Below are 17,789 nucleotides of genomic sequence, written 5' to 3' on the forward strand. Positions count from 1 at the left end.
CTTGTTTCTGAATGAAGGTTTCCTTATGGATATTTCTTGTCAGAAATCTATCATTTTTCCAGTGACTCATTTATTGAAATCTGTCTAACTGCTGATTTTAAGAACATCGTTACTGCACCTGAATACTGGGGCAAAAGTAACCAAGACATTCGCGTCTTAACATTTCTTCTGATTGTTATTAATTTAATGTTAACAAAATTTATGTTAATGTGAAATGTCACACACTTAAATTAACTATTGCAATTAGTAGAAGAGGGCTATGTGACAAGGAAAAATACCATGAGGATAGACTGAAACATGCTGCAACATGACCTCAACTCTAACCACTCTTCCTCTGATCATCTTGGCAAAGCTATTCTAGATAATCACCTTATTACTTTATACTCACAACCAATAATTTATAAAATATTTAAGAAAAATAATTAAATCCTCTTTAGATAAAGAAAAATAATTTGGTGAATAAAAATGAAAACAAAAAACACAAAAAAGTCACCTGTTGACAGTGAGATCCAGATGGATGAGGATATAATGGAGTATCTTCTGGTAGAGATGACTCATGCTCATCTGGGGCATCTTGGTCATCTGGCTCCTAATTTTAAATATTTAGAAATTAATAATTTGATTATGAAAGCAACTTTATTTTAATCTCTTTCTGGAAAAAATTTCTTAAAAATCCACAAGGCTGACCTCATTAACATTTTTTCATTTAAAGCAAATATAATAATTAACAGAGGAAAAAAATAGACTTTCCTATATATATATATATAAAATATATATATATATATATAATTATTTATATATATATATAAAATATATATATATAAATATTTATATATATATATAAAATATATATATATAAAATATTTATATATATAAAATATTTATATATATATATAAGATATATATATATATAAAATATTTATATATATATATAAAATATATATAGGAAAGTCTATTTGTTTCCATACACACACACACACACACACACACACACACACACACACACACACATATAGATTTTGTTTTTTGATAATTTCACAGAAATACCTCCAAAAAATTCTAGCAAAGAATAAACTCCTTTGATTACTAAAAAACAAATCAAGCAACAAGACATTAAAGTCAACAAAATAACAATACAAATTTTTTAATACAATGAACCCTGGCCTATAAAAATAAAAAATTACTTTTCTTTCTTCCATTTTTATCTGCTGCCCATTGGTGGCTTTTTTTACCTCCTCTGGACAGAGTTCACAAGCTTTTGCAAGTGTCATCCTTGCACTATGTGATCTTTCTAAGAAATAACCATTTGATGTTTCATTGCTTTGCACTGGAGGAGACCAATTATTATAAGCATATTGAGGATTGCCAGTGTATGGTCTTCTTTCAAGTTCATCTCCAAGCCATTCCACTGCCCAGGTCCACTTTCTTTTAAGATCTCCATTACCCTTCAAAAGAAAATAAAACTGTGTGAAAAAATTTAGAATAATTTTCAATGATAACTTAAATTTCAAGTCCAAATTTTCACAAGTCTTTTAAGGCAGTCTTTTACAGATTACTACATGATTTAAGAAAAAAATTCTCACCTGTAATATTTGGTAAGCAATGGGACAATTGCTAAAGAGTGCTACCATACATTTTATACATTGGTATGCTCTTTTTTGATAGTGATTCTTAGAGCGCTGGATTGTATCAAACAAACCATCTCGATCATCTGGGATTCCTTTAAGTGCATTATGAATTCTAAAAAGAACCAGATATAAAAATTTATAATATCTACTAGGTAACACTGTGCCTACCATCATTCAATACATGTTTTGATGTAAGCATCTAACCTATTTACTTCTAGAGTTACTTACTTGAGTATGCAGCATTATAAATAAACCCACTTAATAAATGAGAAAATAAGTACAGCATTCAGCTTGCCTAATGTCATAAAGCTAGGAAGTTGGGAAGATTGCTAAATTGTGACCTGAGTCTGAAGTCTCACCCAAATTACTGTCAATCCAAAATTATTTTGGTATCTCACAATTTAAGTGCATTATCAGTGGTAAATTAAGGATATCAATATTACATTATTTTTGTTAAAGTTAACTACAACTATGTCTGCATGACTGCTTCACTTGAGAAATTTACTCTGGAGTTAGATCATTTTTAAAATTTATTTTATTATTTACTTATTATTTTATTTTATTTTGAGAGAAAGATAGAAAGAGCGCACAAGAGAGGGGAGCAGAGTGAGAGAATCCTTTTTTTTTTTTTAAGTGTATGTGTTGGGGTGCCTCAGTTGATTAAACGTCTAACTTTCTCTCAGGTTATGATCTCATGGCTGGTGAGTCTGAGCCTCATGCCGGGCTCTCTCCTGACAGCTCACAGACTAGAGCCTGCTTCAGATTTTGTCGCTAAATTTTTTTTGTACATTCATTTATACTTGTAAGGAGAGACAGGAGAGAGACAGAGCATGAGCTGGGAAGGAGCAGAGAGAAAGGGAGTCACAGAATGTGAAGCAGGCTCCAGGCTCTGAGCTGTCAGCACAGAGCCCAATGAAAGGTTCGAACTCATGAACGTCGAGACCATGACCTGAAGTGAAGTCAGATGCTTAACTGGTATTTATTTTTAAGAAGAGAGAGGGTGAGGGGCGCCTGGGTGGCGCAGTCGGTTAAGCGTCCGACTTCAGCCAGGTCACGATCTCGCGGTCCGTGAGTTCGAGCCCCGCGTCGGGCTCTGGGCTGATGGCTCGGAGCCTGGAGCCTGTTTCCGATTCTGTGTCTCCCTCTCTCTCTGCCCCTCCCCCGTTCATGCTCTGTCTCTCTCTGTCCCAAAAATAAATAAAAAACGTTGGAAAAAAAAAAAAAAAAAAAAAAAAAAAAAAAAAAAAAAAAAAAAAAAAAAAAGAAGAGAGAGGGTGTGTGTGTGAGAGCAAGTGGGGAGATGAGCAGGGAGAGAATCCCAAACCGCATTCTGTGCTTAAACCCATGGCCCTGGCTGGGATCATGACCTGAGCCAAAACCAGGAGTAGTACAATCAACTGACTGAGTCACCCAGGTGCCCCCAGATAATTTTTTTCTAAGACTGCAGATTCCAGTGACTATGCAAGTGGAAGTAATCTGACAGTACAAAATGAACCTGAAATCTACGCCATTAAAATATATGCACAGTGGATAAAGCAATCTTTTTGGCAAGAGTCAACTTGGATGATTAGTGATTTCAATGCAGTTCTAACCAAATCTCAGTATAACATTTTATACAACCACTTATTTCTTGTTCTTCTCAAAAACAAACTAAAAATTATTTATTGGCAAACAGATGCCTTATTTCTTGTCATGGAGGACCTAGTCTAGAAAATTCTCCTTTTCATCATTTATTTTACTTATTTACTTATTTTACATCATTATATTCCAAATCAAAAACAATTTTTTGGTATTGTGACTTTCTAAAGTTTATTTATGTAGGTAATATCTACCCTCATTGTGGGGCTTGAACTCAGAACCCAAATATCAAGAGTTGCATTCCAAGCCACACCACCATTACTTCAACTGTTTATTATACATAACTAATCCATATTGTGTTTGTCCTGTTGTCTTGGCACAATAGTAGACACTTTGTAAATATCACCTATTGCTTAGTGAATAAACTAAAACTAATGTTCATTAAATGAAACATTATGGCTCATAATAAAAATACTTTACTGATTTCTTCACAAAGCCCACTATTTTATGTATTAATCCAGAATTTATACTTTTACTGTATTTGCTTGGATGAAACAAGATGGCTGAGTAGGATTCATGTGTCTAAAGCATACATAAGAATATACACAGTAAACTAAGTTCTTTACACTAAAAGTAAAAATTACATCCCATTAAAATAAGCATCTTCTAAAATTTCAAACTCCCAGGGTGCCTTGGTGCCTCAACTGGTTAAGCATCTGACTCTTGGCTTCGGCTCAGGTCCTGATCTCACAGTTTCGTGAGTTTGAGCCCCACATCGGGGTCTGTGATGACAGTATGATGGAGCCTGCTTGGGATGCTGTCTCCCTGTCTGCGCCTCCCCGACTTGTGTTGTCTTAGTCTCTCTCTCAAAATAAATAAATAAACTCAAAAAAAAAAAAAAAAAAAAAAAAGTCAAATTTCCTCATGATACTGAAATAGGTACTGAGTAATAAATGACTGTAGGTTGGAGCTTGTTATACTTTTATCTCACGGTGACTGAGATAATGGCATTTAAACATTAACTGATTTGTTTGGAATCTATGATAGTGAATTAGGTTACATAACAATTTTAAAGTTGTCTGAAATTGAATCTTAAATTCAAGACTGTAGTGATTAAGTACTACAAATTTATTAATAAGTGTAAGGTTATTTTGAGGTTTTTCTTTCACTGTTATGACTAGTGGGTGACAATTTGTTGTATTTGTTTCATTAAGGAAACCATGCTAAAATAATGCCAGGGGGGAGAAAAGCAGGCATCACCTGGCAGAACTGGGGAACCAATTCTAAATCATCACTTGTAGACTGAATTTTATGGCAAAGAACCAAGACAGGAATTTGGAGAAAAAATCCTTATATAAAGACTTGTTAGTATGAAAATTTTAGTTCTAAAAAGTTACCACTTATAAAATATAAACAGAGCTTTAAGAAGTAAAAATGTATTTGGCTGCTAGCAATTTCAGTTATTTTTAGAATCTAAAAAAAATGTAAGTATTCTGGTAGCAAAAAGTATGTATCTACCTGTGAGTCTGCCAAGAATCTTCAATAAGTAAAATCTGCAAAAGTAAATCCAAGTATGGCCGAAGTTCGTAAGTGTATGAATATGCAACCTAAAACAATACAACATAGCTGAGTTCCTAATTTAAAGGAATCATGAATCAAGTTATGGACATATCAATATTTATTTTCCATTAACCTGCCAGAGAAGTTCACTGAGGACAGTGGATGAGAACTGAGGATTCTCCCAGCAGCAAAAACGAAGCAATTTGATGGTTTCCTCTGAGTTACTGCAGTCTTCAATAATTTTCTTCACATAACTTGTTCTCACAAATAAAAGGTCTGCCACATTCTGCTGAATTGGCATTATAGGCTGTGATAAATTAGGATCACCAAAAGGATTGGGAAGAGGGGGATTACCTAGAATAGATTTGTCATCAATGAAAAGCCAATAAACTTCTATACAAAATTAAAATACTGAATTTTTTTACATGAAAAACTGATTAAAAATTAACTTTCCTAAGCTCAACAAAACATTCATTAAAACGATCAGATATATACCAAGATGGGAAAATGCAAAAAACCATGTTTTTTTACCAAGTTAAAATTCTGAAGTAACCATTTCATAAATAAGGCATTTATCACATTAGGGAGTAAATTTTCAAAAAATCTTCTAACACGTGCAACAACTTAATGGTTTAAAAACATAGGAGAATGGACCTTCAGACTCTTACTTCATTTTTATAAATATTCAGAATTTTAATTAAGTACTATAGTAGCCTACCATTAATTTTAAATCATTGTATAGAATAAAACATTTTACTTTACCATTGATTGAAGACTGCATTCTTGATGAGACATTGCAACAGCGGATCAGCTGAGACACTACTGAGTATAACTTGCCCAATTCAGCATACTGATATTTGATTGGAGGACCTGGTCCTTCATCTAAAGATACCAGCATGAATGTAGCAGGTACACTCAATTTCAAAAGCTGTGTCTTTTCTGCCATACCTATAAAATAAAAGGGAGAAGAATAATGTGCAGAAGAAATAAAGAGACAAAAAACAATTAGAATGGCAAGTACTGAACTAATAAAAAATAATTAATATACTTGCTTATAATTTTTATGATTAAAGCTCATTGTGTAAGCTGAAGAAGTGCAGACTGCATAACTGCTGAAAGTACATTGATTTAGTTTATTCTAACTGTGAAATTGTGGCATTTTGATTATACTGAGCTCTAAGGTAGTATAGTGTTTGGGGCCTAGATAGCAACTCTCATCAACATATGGTAAAGTGATAAAGACAGAAACAAAATTAAATGAGAAATTAAATTTCTTGGGGCACCTGGGTGGCTCAGGCCATGATATCACAGTCCGTGAATTCAAGCCCCATGTCAGGCTCTGTGCTGACAGCTCAGAGCCTGGAGCCTGCTTTGGATTCTGTGTCTCCCTCTCTCTGCCCCTCCCCCACTCATACTCTGGATCTCTCTCTCTCTCCTCTCTCTCTTGCTGTCTCTCAAAAATAAATGTATTAAAAAAATAAAAAGAAATTAGCCTTCCCAAATGGGTTCCTCCTCTTAGGTTTCCTCTGGTCTTTTTTTTTTTTTTTTTTTTTTAAAGATTTTCATTTAAAGATTTTTCACTGCAACCTTAATTTTTTTAATGTTTATTTCTTGAGGTAGAGCACGAGCAGGGGAGGGGCAGACAGACAGGGAGACACAATCTGAAGCAGGTTCTATAGAGACCGACAGGGGTCTTAAACTCATGAACAGTGAGATCATGACCTGAGCCAAAGTCGGATGCTTAACTGCCTGAGCCACCCAGGCACCCCTAGTCAGGGTAATCTTTCTAAGATAAAGATTAATTAAGTAGGCCCTCCTTATTTTCAAGGATTATGTTCCAAGACTTCTAGTGGGTTCCTAGTGAACTAGTAGTGAACCCTATATATGTTAACTTTTTTCCTATACTCACATGCCTACTTTGTAAATTAGACATGGTGATTAACACCAAAAACAATAAAATAGAATTATAACATAATGTAGTAAATTATATGGATGTGATGTCTTTCTCTCAAAATCATCTTATTGTGCTGTACTCACCATTCTTGTGATGATGTAAATGAGATGATAAAAATGCCTGGGTAATGAGAACTAGCAAGGTGTATCATGCTGTGATATAGTGTTAGGCTACCACTGACCTTCTGACAGTCCCTCAAGTCGGGGGGGACTATATGCTTCCAGACCATGGTTGACTGTGTACATATTGAAACCACACAGAGCAAACTGGAGCAGCAGTCTACTGGTGGTCTACTATGGTATAATGACTTTCAATGGCATCAACTATAGACTTTCTCACAAGACTTGTCAAAAGACCATGGGGTTACAGTATCTTACTAATTCCTTCTTCTACCTCATATCTTTCACCAATTGAAGTCAGACTGAATAATTTCATTATCTAAGGAGCCCTTCACTCTCGTTACCAATGAATTCATTTTCTCCAGCAAGCCCTTTCTTACTAAGTGTAGTTCAGATATTCCTTGGATGTACATATTAGCATTTTGTATTTTCCCTTGTTTCCTATCCTATTAAAATTCCTTTATGCATTGTAGCATTCCCAGGACCACAATAAAGACAGGTTTGCATTGTTTTATGTGAAATTCAAAAAGATTGATAAACATGGGATGCCTGGGTACTCTGTTGGTTGATGGTCTGACTCTAGGTTTTAGCTCCAGACATCGTCTGACAGTTCATGGGTTCAAGCCCCGCATCAGGCTCTGTGGGGGCACTGTGGAGTATGTTTGGTATTCTCCCTCCCACATCTCTGTCCCTTTTCACTTGTGTGCTCTCTCTCAAAATAAATAAACTAAAAGCAAACAAACAAAAAAGAACACACTTAAAAAAAAGGGTGAAAATACTGATGAAGTTTCTTTAAAAATAATGTTCGTGCCATGACACCCTTTTTGGTGAAATTTGTTTGACCTGTTATGAGACCACTAGCCACTGTCACAGAATGAGTATTGATTACTGAAATACTCACATGTTTGATTACAGGGTGATGCTGGAGACCTTACTGAGAAAGTCAAATGTGTGGCAAATGAACTGTTTTACCTTGCTAAAATCCAAAAAAAATTGAACCCTAAGCTACATCTGGCTTTAATGACTTAATGTTAATATTTATCAATCCATATATTTATGGAAATAAAGATTATACTACGGAACAATAATAAATGACTTGTGACCAACTGTTTAAAATATGATTTCTGTGAGGGCTTAAATTTGATAGTTTTGTATTAAAAACAGGAATAAAAACAAGGATTTATTTTATTTTTTTTTAAATGTCATATTTTTGAGAGAAAGAGAGTGCATGCATGCATATAAGCGGGAGAGGGACAGAAAGAGAGGGGACAAAGGATCCAAAGCAGGCTCTGCACTCACAGCAGTGAGTCTGATGAGGGGCATGAACTCACAAACTGTGAGATGGTGACCTGAGCTGAACTTGGATGCTTAACCAACTGATCCACCCAGGTGCCCCAATACTGCAAAACTTTTAACTAGACTACATCTGAAAACATTAGTAATTTTGAGCTATTGATGCATCAACACCTGAATAACTAACACTGCAATTTTATGCTTGTAAATGCAACATAGTTACTTTTTCTCTTCTCTCTCTCCCCCCCCTTTTTTTTTTTTTGAGAGTGGGAGGGGCAGAGAGGGAGAGAAAGAGAGGGAATCTCAAGGAGGTTCTATACCCAACATGGATCCAATGTAGGGCTTGATCTTAGGACTGTGAAATCAAGATCTGTGCCTAAATCAAGAGCTGGGTACTTGGGACACCTGAGTTGCTCAGTTGATTGAGCATCTGACTTTGGCTCAGGCCATGATCTCACAATTTGTGAGTTCAAGCCCCACATCAGCCCCATCTCTGTCAGTACAGAGCCTGCTTCAGATCCTCTGTCCCATCCCTGTTTGTGCCTGGCTCATACTCTAACATAAACATTAAAAATAACAAAAAACAAAACAAAACAAGTTGGATACTTAATTGACTGAGTCAACCAGGCGCCACTACTCTTTCTCCTCTTAATAAATGTGATCTAAAAGAATACAAAATTTTAGAAAATTTCTTATAAATTTCTTGACGATCCTTCCATTCATTTAGAAAACATGTTTACCGTGAAAAAGGCCCTTATCACCAGAATTTTATAATCTAGTTGAGCAGCAAGACTAGACTTAAAAACAAATCAAAACAAAAATGGAATGAGCATCAGAGTATAATAAAACATACACCATAATATTTTAGGTAAGCACTCTGGAGCCACTGAGAAGAAATGAAGAGAAGTATATTTTGACAACAATGATATTGATACTGATTTCAACAGAATTTAAGTGCATAACTTATACACAGTTTTAGTGAAATGAATTGATTTTAACAAAAACATAGGTATAGGCCAATGTTTTTAGGTAGTGATTCTTAAAGCTGACAAATACAACCACTTTCCTTTGAAAACAGTTTTTCCTAGCTCTAGGAATTCTGATTCATATCATGTAGGATATAGCCTGTGTATCATTTTTTTAAAACCAGCATTAAGAGATAAGAACATGAACCAGACACATTTTCTGAACTACAGTCCAAGATAAGGACTGCTATTGAAAAGCTAATCAGGGGTACCTGGGTGGCTCAGTCACTTAAGCATCTGATCTTGGCTCAGGTCATGACCTCACAGTTCCTGAGTTCAAGTCCCTCATTGGACACTGCTGTGAGGACAGAGCCCGCTTTGGATCCTCTGTCCGACCCTCCCATCCTCATGTTTTCTCTCTCAAAAATACACAAACACTAAAAATAAAAAAATAAATAAAAAATACAAAAAAATACAAAAAGTCTGCAATGGATTTTAACATTTATATAAACATGGAATACTGCTTCTATTTCAGAAGGAATTAGATCTCATCACTGCATTAAAATACTTTCATCATTTAGTATTAAACATGAAATAATACATTAAATAAGTTACGAAAAGTTTTTACCTAAATTGGCATACATTACAAACAGATTGAAATATTGCTGTAAATGACGGCCATGCTCTGAAACTTCCCTTCTGAGGAGATTTAATACTGCTCTTAGTAAGTGATCACTCAAACTTAAGTTATCACATGCCTATAAAAGACAAATATTTAATTAGCACCATATGGAGAAAAGGATTCTTATATATATGTTTGCATCATGGATATGTTTGTACATATGACTGCATTAAGCAGAAATATGAGAAAGGAAATTACTAAAAACAGTTGCTTTTTGAGAGGGAACAAAAAGTTAAGAACTTCATTGCAGATGCTCAACACATTTATGCTCAACAAGCTATTTAAAACATTTAAATTTAGCAATTTATAAAATTAAACCTTCATTAAACATATTAAAACATATATAATCTGAAGACCTATTGCATAACTAGAAGTAACTGAACAGAAAAAATTTTCCTTATATTTTGAAGGTGCCCAATAATCATTACTCACTGCTGTGAAACAACTGTAATAAACTAAAAAATGCACACATGCATATATGGTATATATGTTAAACAGATGTTTAGTGATTTGATCTTGTAGGAAAGATCAAATACAAATTAATTGTATTTCATTGTTAGAAAAAAAACTTTCAATTACCTGACCAGAAGGCCCGGGAGATGTAAATGATGAAGGACAAGGCCCATCTTGCAAAGAAAAATGTGCAATAAATACTATAAGTTTTGCAAATGCACCCCTCACTTCTGCACTAGGGCACTCAAGAAGGTATTCAGAGAAGCGATTTGAAACATTAAAAAGAACATTATGAGCAAACCAAAAACGCACATTTTTGCTATGACGGAGTAGAATGCACAGTGCATCGTACCTAAAACAAGAAAAATACATGAATGTCAATTTTTTATTAATGTGCTTCTGTTCTGATTTCTACAGTGAACCAACAGATTTCTATGAATCAAATAAAGAAAATTCGCCTTTACAATTAATGGTCATAGTTGAATTAAATGAGAACTTGTCTAGGCTTTTGCAAATCTGTTACCAAATCTATTATCAAAATCCATCATGTTCCTCATGGAGTGGTCTTATATTCTCAAAGATGCTGAAAAGAGCTGTTAGATCAGTGTGTTCTCTGTAACTTTACAATTAAAAATGTAAGACCATAAATACTTAAAAACATCTTGTTTTTAAACGTAAGCCAGAATTCCATCTAGAAGATAATTTTATGATGAAACAGTAAGAGATACGATACAGCTTAACAGAAATAGGGGCCAATATATGACTAAAAGAAGGCACGTTAATTTTAATATTCTTTTCAACATTACTACCAAATCTTTATCCTGTATTTGAAATAAGATTTTTATGGCTAGGGAAAAATTAAGCAGTGCTATAAAGATTCAAACAAACTATTAACAATAATATGAATAAAATCCAAACCCATGTACCAATCACTGGCAGGGCCACGGATGATTTTCTTGGTATGAAATCCAGTGGTAAAGAGGAATCTAGCTGCAAGCTGAATACTAATCATAGTGATTTCTTCTGCTTCAGGCAACAAGTGATCTTGTCCTTAAGAAACATACATATAATCAAATACATTTTTGTTTACATTTGTTTGAACAAATGCTCCACATTAAAAAGACTAAAAGTAATCTTTAGTGGTTACCTTAGCACTTCAACAAACAATGTTTCAAACTAATGCTTGTTCAAAAAAACACTTACAGATAAAAGCTCTTCTAATGTTTCTAGATATGATTATCAGTATTCAAAAATAGAGGGATCTTAAATATTTGACTTTAACTGGAACTAAAAATGCTGACATAGTTAAAATAACATGAGCCTAATATTTTATGGGGGAAAATAAAAGGATACAAGAAAAATATTAAATATGTATTTATTGCTGATAAAAAATCCTGTAAGTGAAATAAAAATTACTTTACTGATAAGAACCTGAACTGCAGAAACTTACCTGGAACAGGGCTTAGATAAATACTATTACATGTAAGCAGTTTTTTCACAAACTGAAAATACTCTAAACTGTACTGCATTCGGTTATGCATAAACTGCACATTTTGTTTTCGGACACTTCTCTCAATGGCTGGTGACATAATTTGATGGGGTCTTGTGATAGTTAGCTCTGATACGTATCTTATCATCTCATCATCTTGGTCTATTGTGTCCATTCGTTCATAAAAGAGTATATAAGCATTCCACCATCTTTTCTGTCTCCTGTATGACATGTGCTTCATCATATGATCAAATACTTCTCCCATGTACTCTCCACCAAAACACTGATTTTTCATTTCTTCATCATCATCCATTTTACATTCTGTTACATCTCCATCATCAAATTTATACCAGCGATTTCTCTCACCATCTTTGCCATTTCTCTGAATGATGTAAGAATAATAATGTCCACCACTTGCTTGACCACTGTGTACAAGCACACCTACAAGTCTGTATCTTGTGCTTCCTGTTTTCTCACTTTCAGACTCCTCATTCTGTTCTATCAACTGACTGTCTGGTTTTACATTATCTCCTTCCAGCTTTGCAACACCTGGTACTGTGTAAGGTTCCATGTCCAGCTCTCGTGGAAATTCAAAATAATCATTGAATTTAATTGCACACTCTCTTTCCCAATCATAGTCAAATCGTTTCAATTGGATAGCAAGAACAGGAGGCAACTTTTTAATTAGCAAGCGCTTTACTGTATCAACCTATAAAAAAACATAATGAGACTTTATGATCTAAATTTATTTACAAATAGATGAGTAAATAGTAATGAACACAATGAATATCATTTGTTACTACTTTTTCAAAACATTTAAATCAAACCTTAAAATATGTAATTATGGTCTTATGTGAAACGGAAAATTAGTGATATAGAAACTAATGGCTGTTTCCATATTTCATGTTACTTTTCTGATGTTTATTTTTATGTTAATGAACAGAATCTGGTATGAACAAACCCAAGAAACTGTGCGTATAATATCATCTAATACATATGACATTTAGATGCCACATAATGTGCTAAATGCTGCACACATAGTAATGTGTTAATTCTGTGTTCTGAAAAGGTCCTTAGTTTAAAAAGTATCTGGGGGAAAAAAGTGGCAGGATGTGTGAAAAACAAAATGCTTCAGACAAAACTATCTGAGATCTGCAGGTAGCAGAAAATATTGTGGCTTCAGAGGCCATAATCTAAATGCGTTTTAATGTCAGAAAATTACAGGTCATTAGGGAGATGACAAGGTGGAGCTCAGAAAAATATTTCCATAATATGTGTCTTCAAAAACATGTTATCATTCCATCTCATAAACTGTTTAATAGACTAAAATAAAATCAGTTGGATGGGCTGAAAAATCCAATCTGGTGTTTAAAGATGCAAGTGGTTCTGAAAATCTGATGTAACCAAATAAAATAAGCACACATATTCTTTTAAACATGTTCTTCTAAACATGAAGAGTAATCTAGAATATAAAAGGGAACAGTGTCTTTGATTATCAGCAATTCTGCTTTGAAGAATTCAACAGTAATTGTAACAGCAAAAATAAATCAACCAAATGAACACATTTTTCCTAGTCCTGGCATTATTTTCTCTCAGTAGTTCCCCTGATAAATCTTTTTTTTTTTTTTCCCTGTCAAACCCTTAAGTAAATCATCTCAACTGCCTCTCTGCCATCACTGCTACAAAGTAGAGACAGGAGAGATGTAAATTTTGAGGTTTAATAGAAGCAACTCTGACATCTTCCAGTTCTGTTAAATGTTAATTCTTGATTTGAAACTATTATACAATACATACCTTTTTATCACATTTTTCACATCGATAAGCATTTGCACCTTCCAATAAATCTCCTTTGATATACTGTTCCAAAGAATCAAGAAGGTTTTGGTGATTTCTAATATCTACATTCAGAGTTGTAAAAGATTCTTCACACTCGTACCTAAAGATATTATTTTAAGAGACAAAAGAATTTATTCCTTGGGTTTCTAATAATTTTTAGTTGTACACTTGATACAAAATACATTTCAACTATTTATTATGTAATGTCAGATACATTAGCCATAGTTGTTAGTAAGTTTCCAGTTACCACTTACTTTTCTGTAGGCAATACAGATTTTTTTTTTTAAATTTTTAATTTTGTAGGTAATCTCTATACCCAGTACAGGCCTCAAATTCATGACCCCAAGATCAAGAGTCTTCCACTCTACTGAGTCAGCCAGGCAACACTGTATTAAATTCTTTTTTAGGGGCGCCTGGGTGGCTCGGTCGGTTAAGCGTCCGACTTCGGCTCAGGCCACGATCTCATGGTCCGTGAGTTCGAGCCCCGCGTCAGGCTCTGGGCTGATGGCTCAGAGCCTGGAGCCTGCTTCTGATTCTGTGTCTCCCTCTCTCTCTGTCCCTCCCCAGTTCATGCTCTGTCTCTCTCTGTCCCAAAAATAAATAAACGTTAAAAAAAAAAATTAAAAAAAAAAATTTTTTTTTTTTTTCCAACATTTTTTATTTTTTATTTTTGGGACAGAGAGAGACAGAGCATGAACGGGGGAGGGGCAGAGAGAGAGGGAGACACAGAATTGGAAACAGGCTCCAGGCTCTGAGCGGTCAGCACAGAGCCTGACGTGGGGCTCGAACTCACGCACCGTGAGATCGTGACCTGAGCCGAAGTCGGACGTTTAACCGACCGAGCCACCCAGGCGCCCCATGTATTAAATTATACATACCATTGCTTCACCTTCTTGAAACCTGTCAGAGAGGCGTATCTATTCCTATTTCACAGATAAGGAAACTGGAGTGGGATGGGAGGTGGGGGTGTCAAAGAGAGTAATGAGTCAAGTAGATTAATTTGGTGCACTTTACTAGGCAGAAGGGTGACTTGAAGTCAGGGCTTTTCTAACCTCACTACTGGTTAAGTTCCTTATAGTCTCTCATACTGCTTACTACTTGTGCTGTTTAAGTAGTAATTTATGGCAATGGGAGAGGTAACGGGAAAGATTCAATAAGGCTAATCATGAACAAAAATTTTAAATGTTCCTCCACTTCTCTGATAATAACATTTAATATTTACAGCACTGAGATATCAGGTTCTAACAGAATTTGTAAGTTCAAACATCCAACATGCTTGTTACCTTAGATGTTCTCTTCTACAAAGTCATAGAAATCAGTAGAGAACAAGTAATGTCTCTTAACTATAGAGGGTTAATCCCCTATTGAGGGTTTCTGGAGGGGAGTGGTTGGGGAGATGGCCTAAATGGGCAATGGGTATTAAGGAGGCACTTGTGACTACCACTTAGTGTTGTATGTAAGTGATAAATCACCGAGTTCTACTTCTGAAACAATACTGAATTATATGTTGGCTAACTAAAATTTAAATTAAAAAAAAAAAAAAGTAATAGGGAATGGAATCAGCATGCCACATGATTTTTTAAAAGAAACTTGCAGGAATACCTGATGACACACACTAAATAAACTCAGGAAGTGGTAGTTTGAGAATACATTCTCAACCATTACATTTACTCATCCAACAGATATATTAAGGGTGCCTCATGTATTAAAGCACAAGGGGATATTATGTTTTAGACACAGTCCTTCAGATTTAGAAGCCTGTAACTTAAAAAGAGAAAACAAGTGTACAAGTATCTATGAATGACTCATTACTATTGTAATAGAAACTGCACACAAGGAGAAAAAAAAAACTTTTAGAGAATAAATGGAATGGAGTGTTTCTGCAAAAAAACAGGACTCTCTAAGAAACCAGTGCTCTATAATATTGAAAAGAGCTGGAACTCTAGCATGAAACCCCCTAATTTATCTAGTGATAGTAACATTAGTTTTAGTTGGAATTAGTTTCAAATTTACTTAATTTGCACTTTACTTTTACTTAATAAAGCAATAATTTACAACTAAGTTTGAGAACTGATTAAAAAAAAACACTGAGGACTGCTGGATACTTATTGCCCATCTGATGTAAAATATCTTTCATAAGAATGAAACATTGGCTAAACCAGGTGAATAAATGTCTTGCTCCCCACCAACCTTTTTCCAAAAGAATGGCACTAGGACATGATAAAAATTTCTCAGTTATGTAATATTATCTTTCTCCAAACATCTCCCTATGTTAAAAAGAATCTGCTTTACCTACTATACGCAGCTAATGTTTATAGAGTAACAAAATGGCATATAGTTTGTAGAATAATAGACTACAGAAAACACTCTTATTGTGATTATTTTGGTGAGAAAGGATTTGAAATCAACACTTATAAAAACAGCAGTTAAGCCCCAAACTAAAGCTTATACACCACAGACACAAATGCATATCCATCAGTGAACTTTCTGAAATATTAATGCTAACCAAGGGTCACTGCTTATTTCCATTAGAAACTCTTGATAAATCAATTTCTTTTTAAAATTAATTTTTAAAAACATAATCTTGGCCCTTTATCTGGGTTTAAAACCATAACCCTAGGGGTGTCTGGGTGGCTCAGTCAGTTCAGTGTCTAACTCTGGCTGAGGTCATGATCTCATGGTTTGTGTATTTGAGCCTCACATTGGGTTGTCTCCTCCTCTCTCTCTGCCCAGTCCTGCTCTTGAGTGGTCTCTCAAACACACAAACACACAATACCAAAATCAAGAGTCACATGCTCTACTGACTGAGCCAGCCAGGTGCCCCAAATCAATTTCTTTTTAACTCCCAAACAAAATAATGCCTTGTGAAATGTTGCTTAATGGTTTGATGTGCAAACATAATGAACCTATCTCAAGAATGACAAGGATCATGGTAATTTAAAAGTTAGTTTTTATATTTGTACAGGAAATAATGCCCCACACCTGCCAGTTACCTTCTAACTTTACTATATTTAAGATATTTCAATTTTAATTTTGATGATGACATAAATCTCTAAGTGTAGATGTAGGGAAAATGACATAACAAAAGATACAAAAATGTAAGAGAAAGTAGTGAGATATTCAATAGGATAAAAAGTGAAAAGACAAACACTTGGTTATAATATAGAATTGTAACTCATTCACAATCTTAGGCATTTAGTAGTATTTGGTACATTGTGCTTTCCTACATAAGCAAAAGTAAAAATTTCATTTATTCTATTAAAAAAGAAAAGAAAAAAAGGACTAATGCAAAGCAGATACTAAAAACCTTAATTAATTGTGCTCATTTTGGCAGCACATATTCTAAAATTAGAACAATAAAAATCTTAATTACCACTTACCTATGGGGGCAGCCTTGACAAATCTTCTGATCAGCAAAGGAACCTCCCAAGACTTGACTTAGCATAGGTGGATGTCCTAAAGCTTTTAAAGCTTCATCTAAACTATCCACTAAAGAATTAAAAAACTCTAAGGCATCATGTTGTTCACGTAAATTAACAGGTTCACCCCAAAGTCTGAGGAAAAAACAGAATAAACTTAAGTACTATATTATATATCCCCAGAATATCCATATTTTATTTTTCATAACCACAAGAAAAATGTCAGAAATGTAAGTTGAGCCTTAGACAGAAAGTGGAAATAAAGAAATAAACACTATCTCTTGAGTGGCAATGATTACTGAAAGTGAAGCTTACAGTAATAATTATGCTTCATGAAAGGATTATCATGAAACTATGGGTAGCAGGCTTTGAGAATCATGTCCTTTTTATAAAACACTGTATTTGGGCATTCTGAATTCAAGTAAAGATACCATTAACATGAAAATGACAACCCCAGGGTTGTCACAATTACTAGATTGGCATTTAATTCTGCTTAAATCTTACATGCTATCTTGTAAAGTCCATAGACATTTATTATTAACTAAAGGGATTTTTTTTTTTCCAAATGAAAACAGAGAAGAGTTAATGTTCTAGAATTAATGTATTCCCAGTAATCCCAATGAATTTAAAATTTAGGCAAGGAATGACTCGCTGGCTCAATCAACAAATTGATATCAACAGATACAATCAAAAGATAATATAAAATAAAACACAATTTAGGCAACCAATCCTGAGAAAAATACCAATAGTGTGAACAAAAAAAAAAAAAAAGAAAACTATTTGCTGTTAACACCCATTTCATCTTGGATGGTA

General features: G+C 34.3%; 1 protein-coding gene across 5 annotated transcripts in view; it reads right to left on the minus strand.

Moving 5' to 3' along the window:
- The window catches only part of LOC131503577 (probable ubiquitin carboxyl-terminal hydrolase FAF-X), a 183,853-nt gene that overhangs the window by 14,630 nt on the left and 151,434 nt on the right, over window positions 1–17,789 (minus strand). For 3 of the 5 annotated variants that reach the window (XM_058715033.1, XM_058715030.1, XM_058715029.1), the window contains 12 exons: window positions 16,938–17,111; window positions 13,516–13,657; window positions 11,683–12,430; window positions 11,159–11,282; window positions 10,359–10,584; window positions 9,726–9,855; window positions 5,529–5,714; window positions 4,900–5,120; window positions 4,725–4,813; window positions 1,584–1,740; window positions 1,185–1,445; window positions 494–589 (listed from right to left, as the gene is read on the minus strand). In XM_058715033.1, coding sequence (XP_058571016.1) covers window positions 494–589; window positions 1,185–1,445; window positions 1,584–1,740; window positions 4,725–4,813; window positions 4,900–5,120; window positions 5,529–5,714; window positions 9,726–9,855; window positions 10,359–10,584; window positions 11,159–11,282; window positions 11,683–12,430; window positions 13,516–13,657; window positions 16,938–17,111 — 2,554 coding nt within the window. The remainder of the gene's footprint in view (window positions 1–493; window positions 590–1,184; window positions 1,446–1,583; window positions 1,741–4,724; window positions 4,814–4,899; window positions 5,121–5,528; window positions 5,715–9,725; window positions 9,856–10,358; window positions 10,585–11,158; window positions 11,283–11,682; window positions 12,431–13,515; window positions 13,658–16,937; window positions 17,112–17,789) is intronic. The other 2 variants (XM_058715034.1, XM_058715031.1) reach the window with 1 other exon arrangement.

This window comes from Neofelis nebulosa, assembly GCF_028018385.1.
Source record: "Neofelis nebulosa isolate mNeoNeb1 chromosome Y unlocalized genomic scaffold, mNeoNeb1.pri SUPER_Y_unloc_1, whole genome shotgun sequence".
In the NCBI taxonomy this organism is placed as follows: Eukaryota; Metazoa; Chordata; class Mammalia; order Carnivora; family Felidae; genus Neofelis; species Neofelis nebulosa.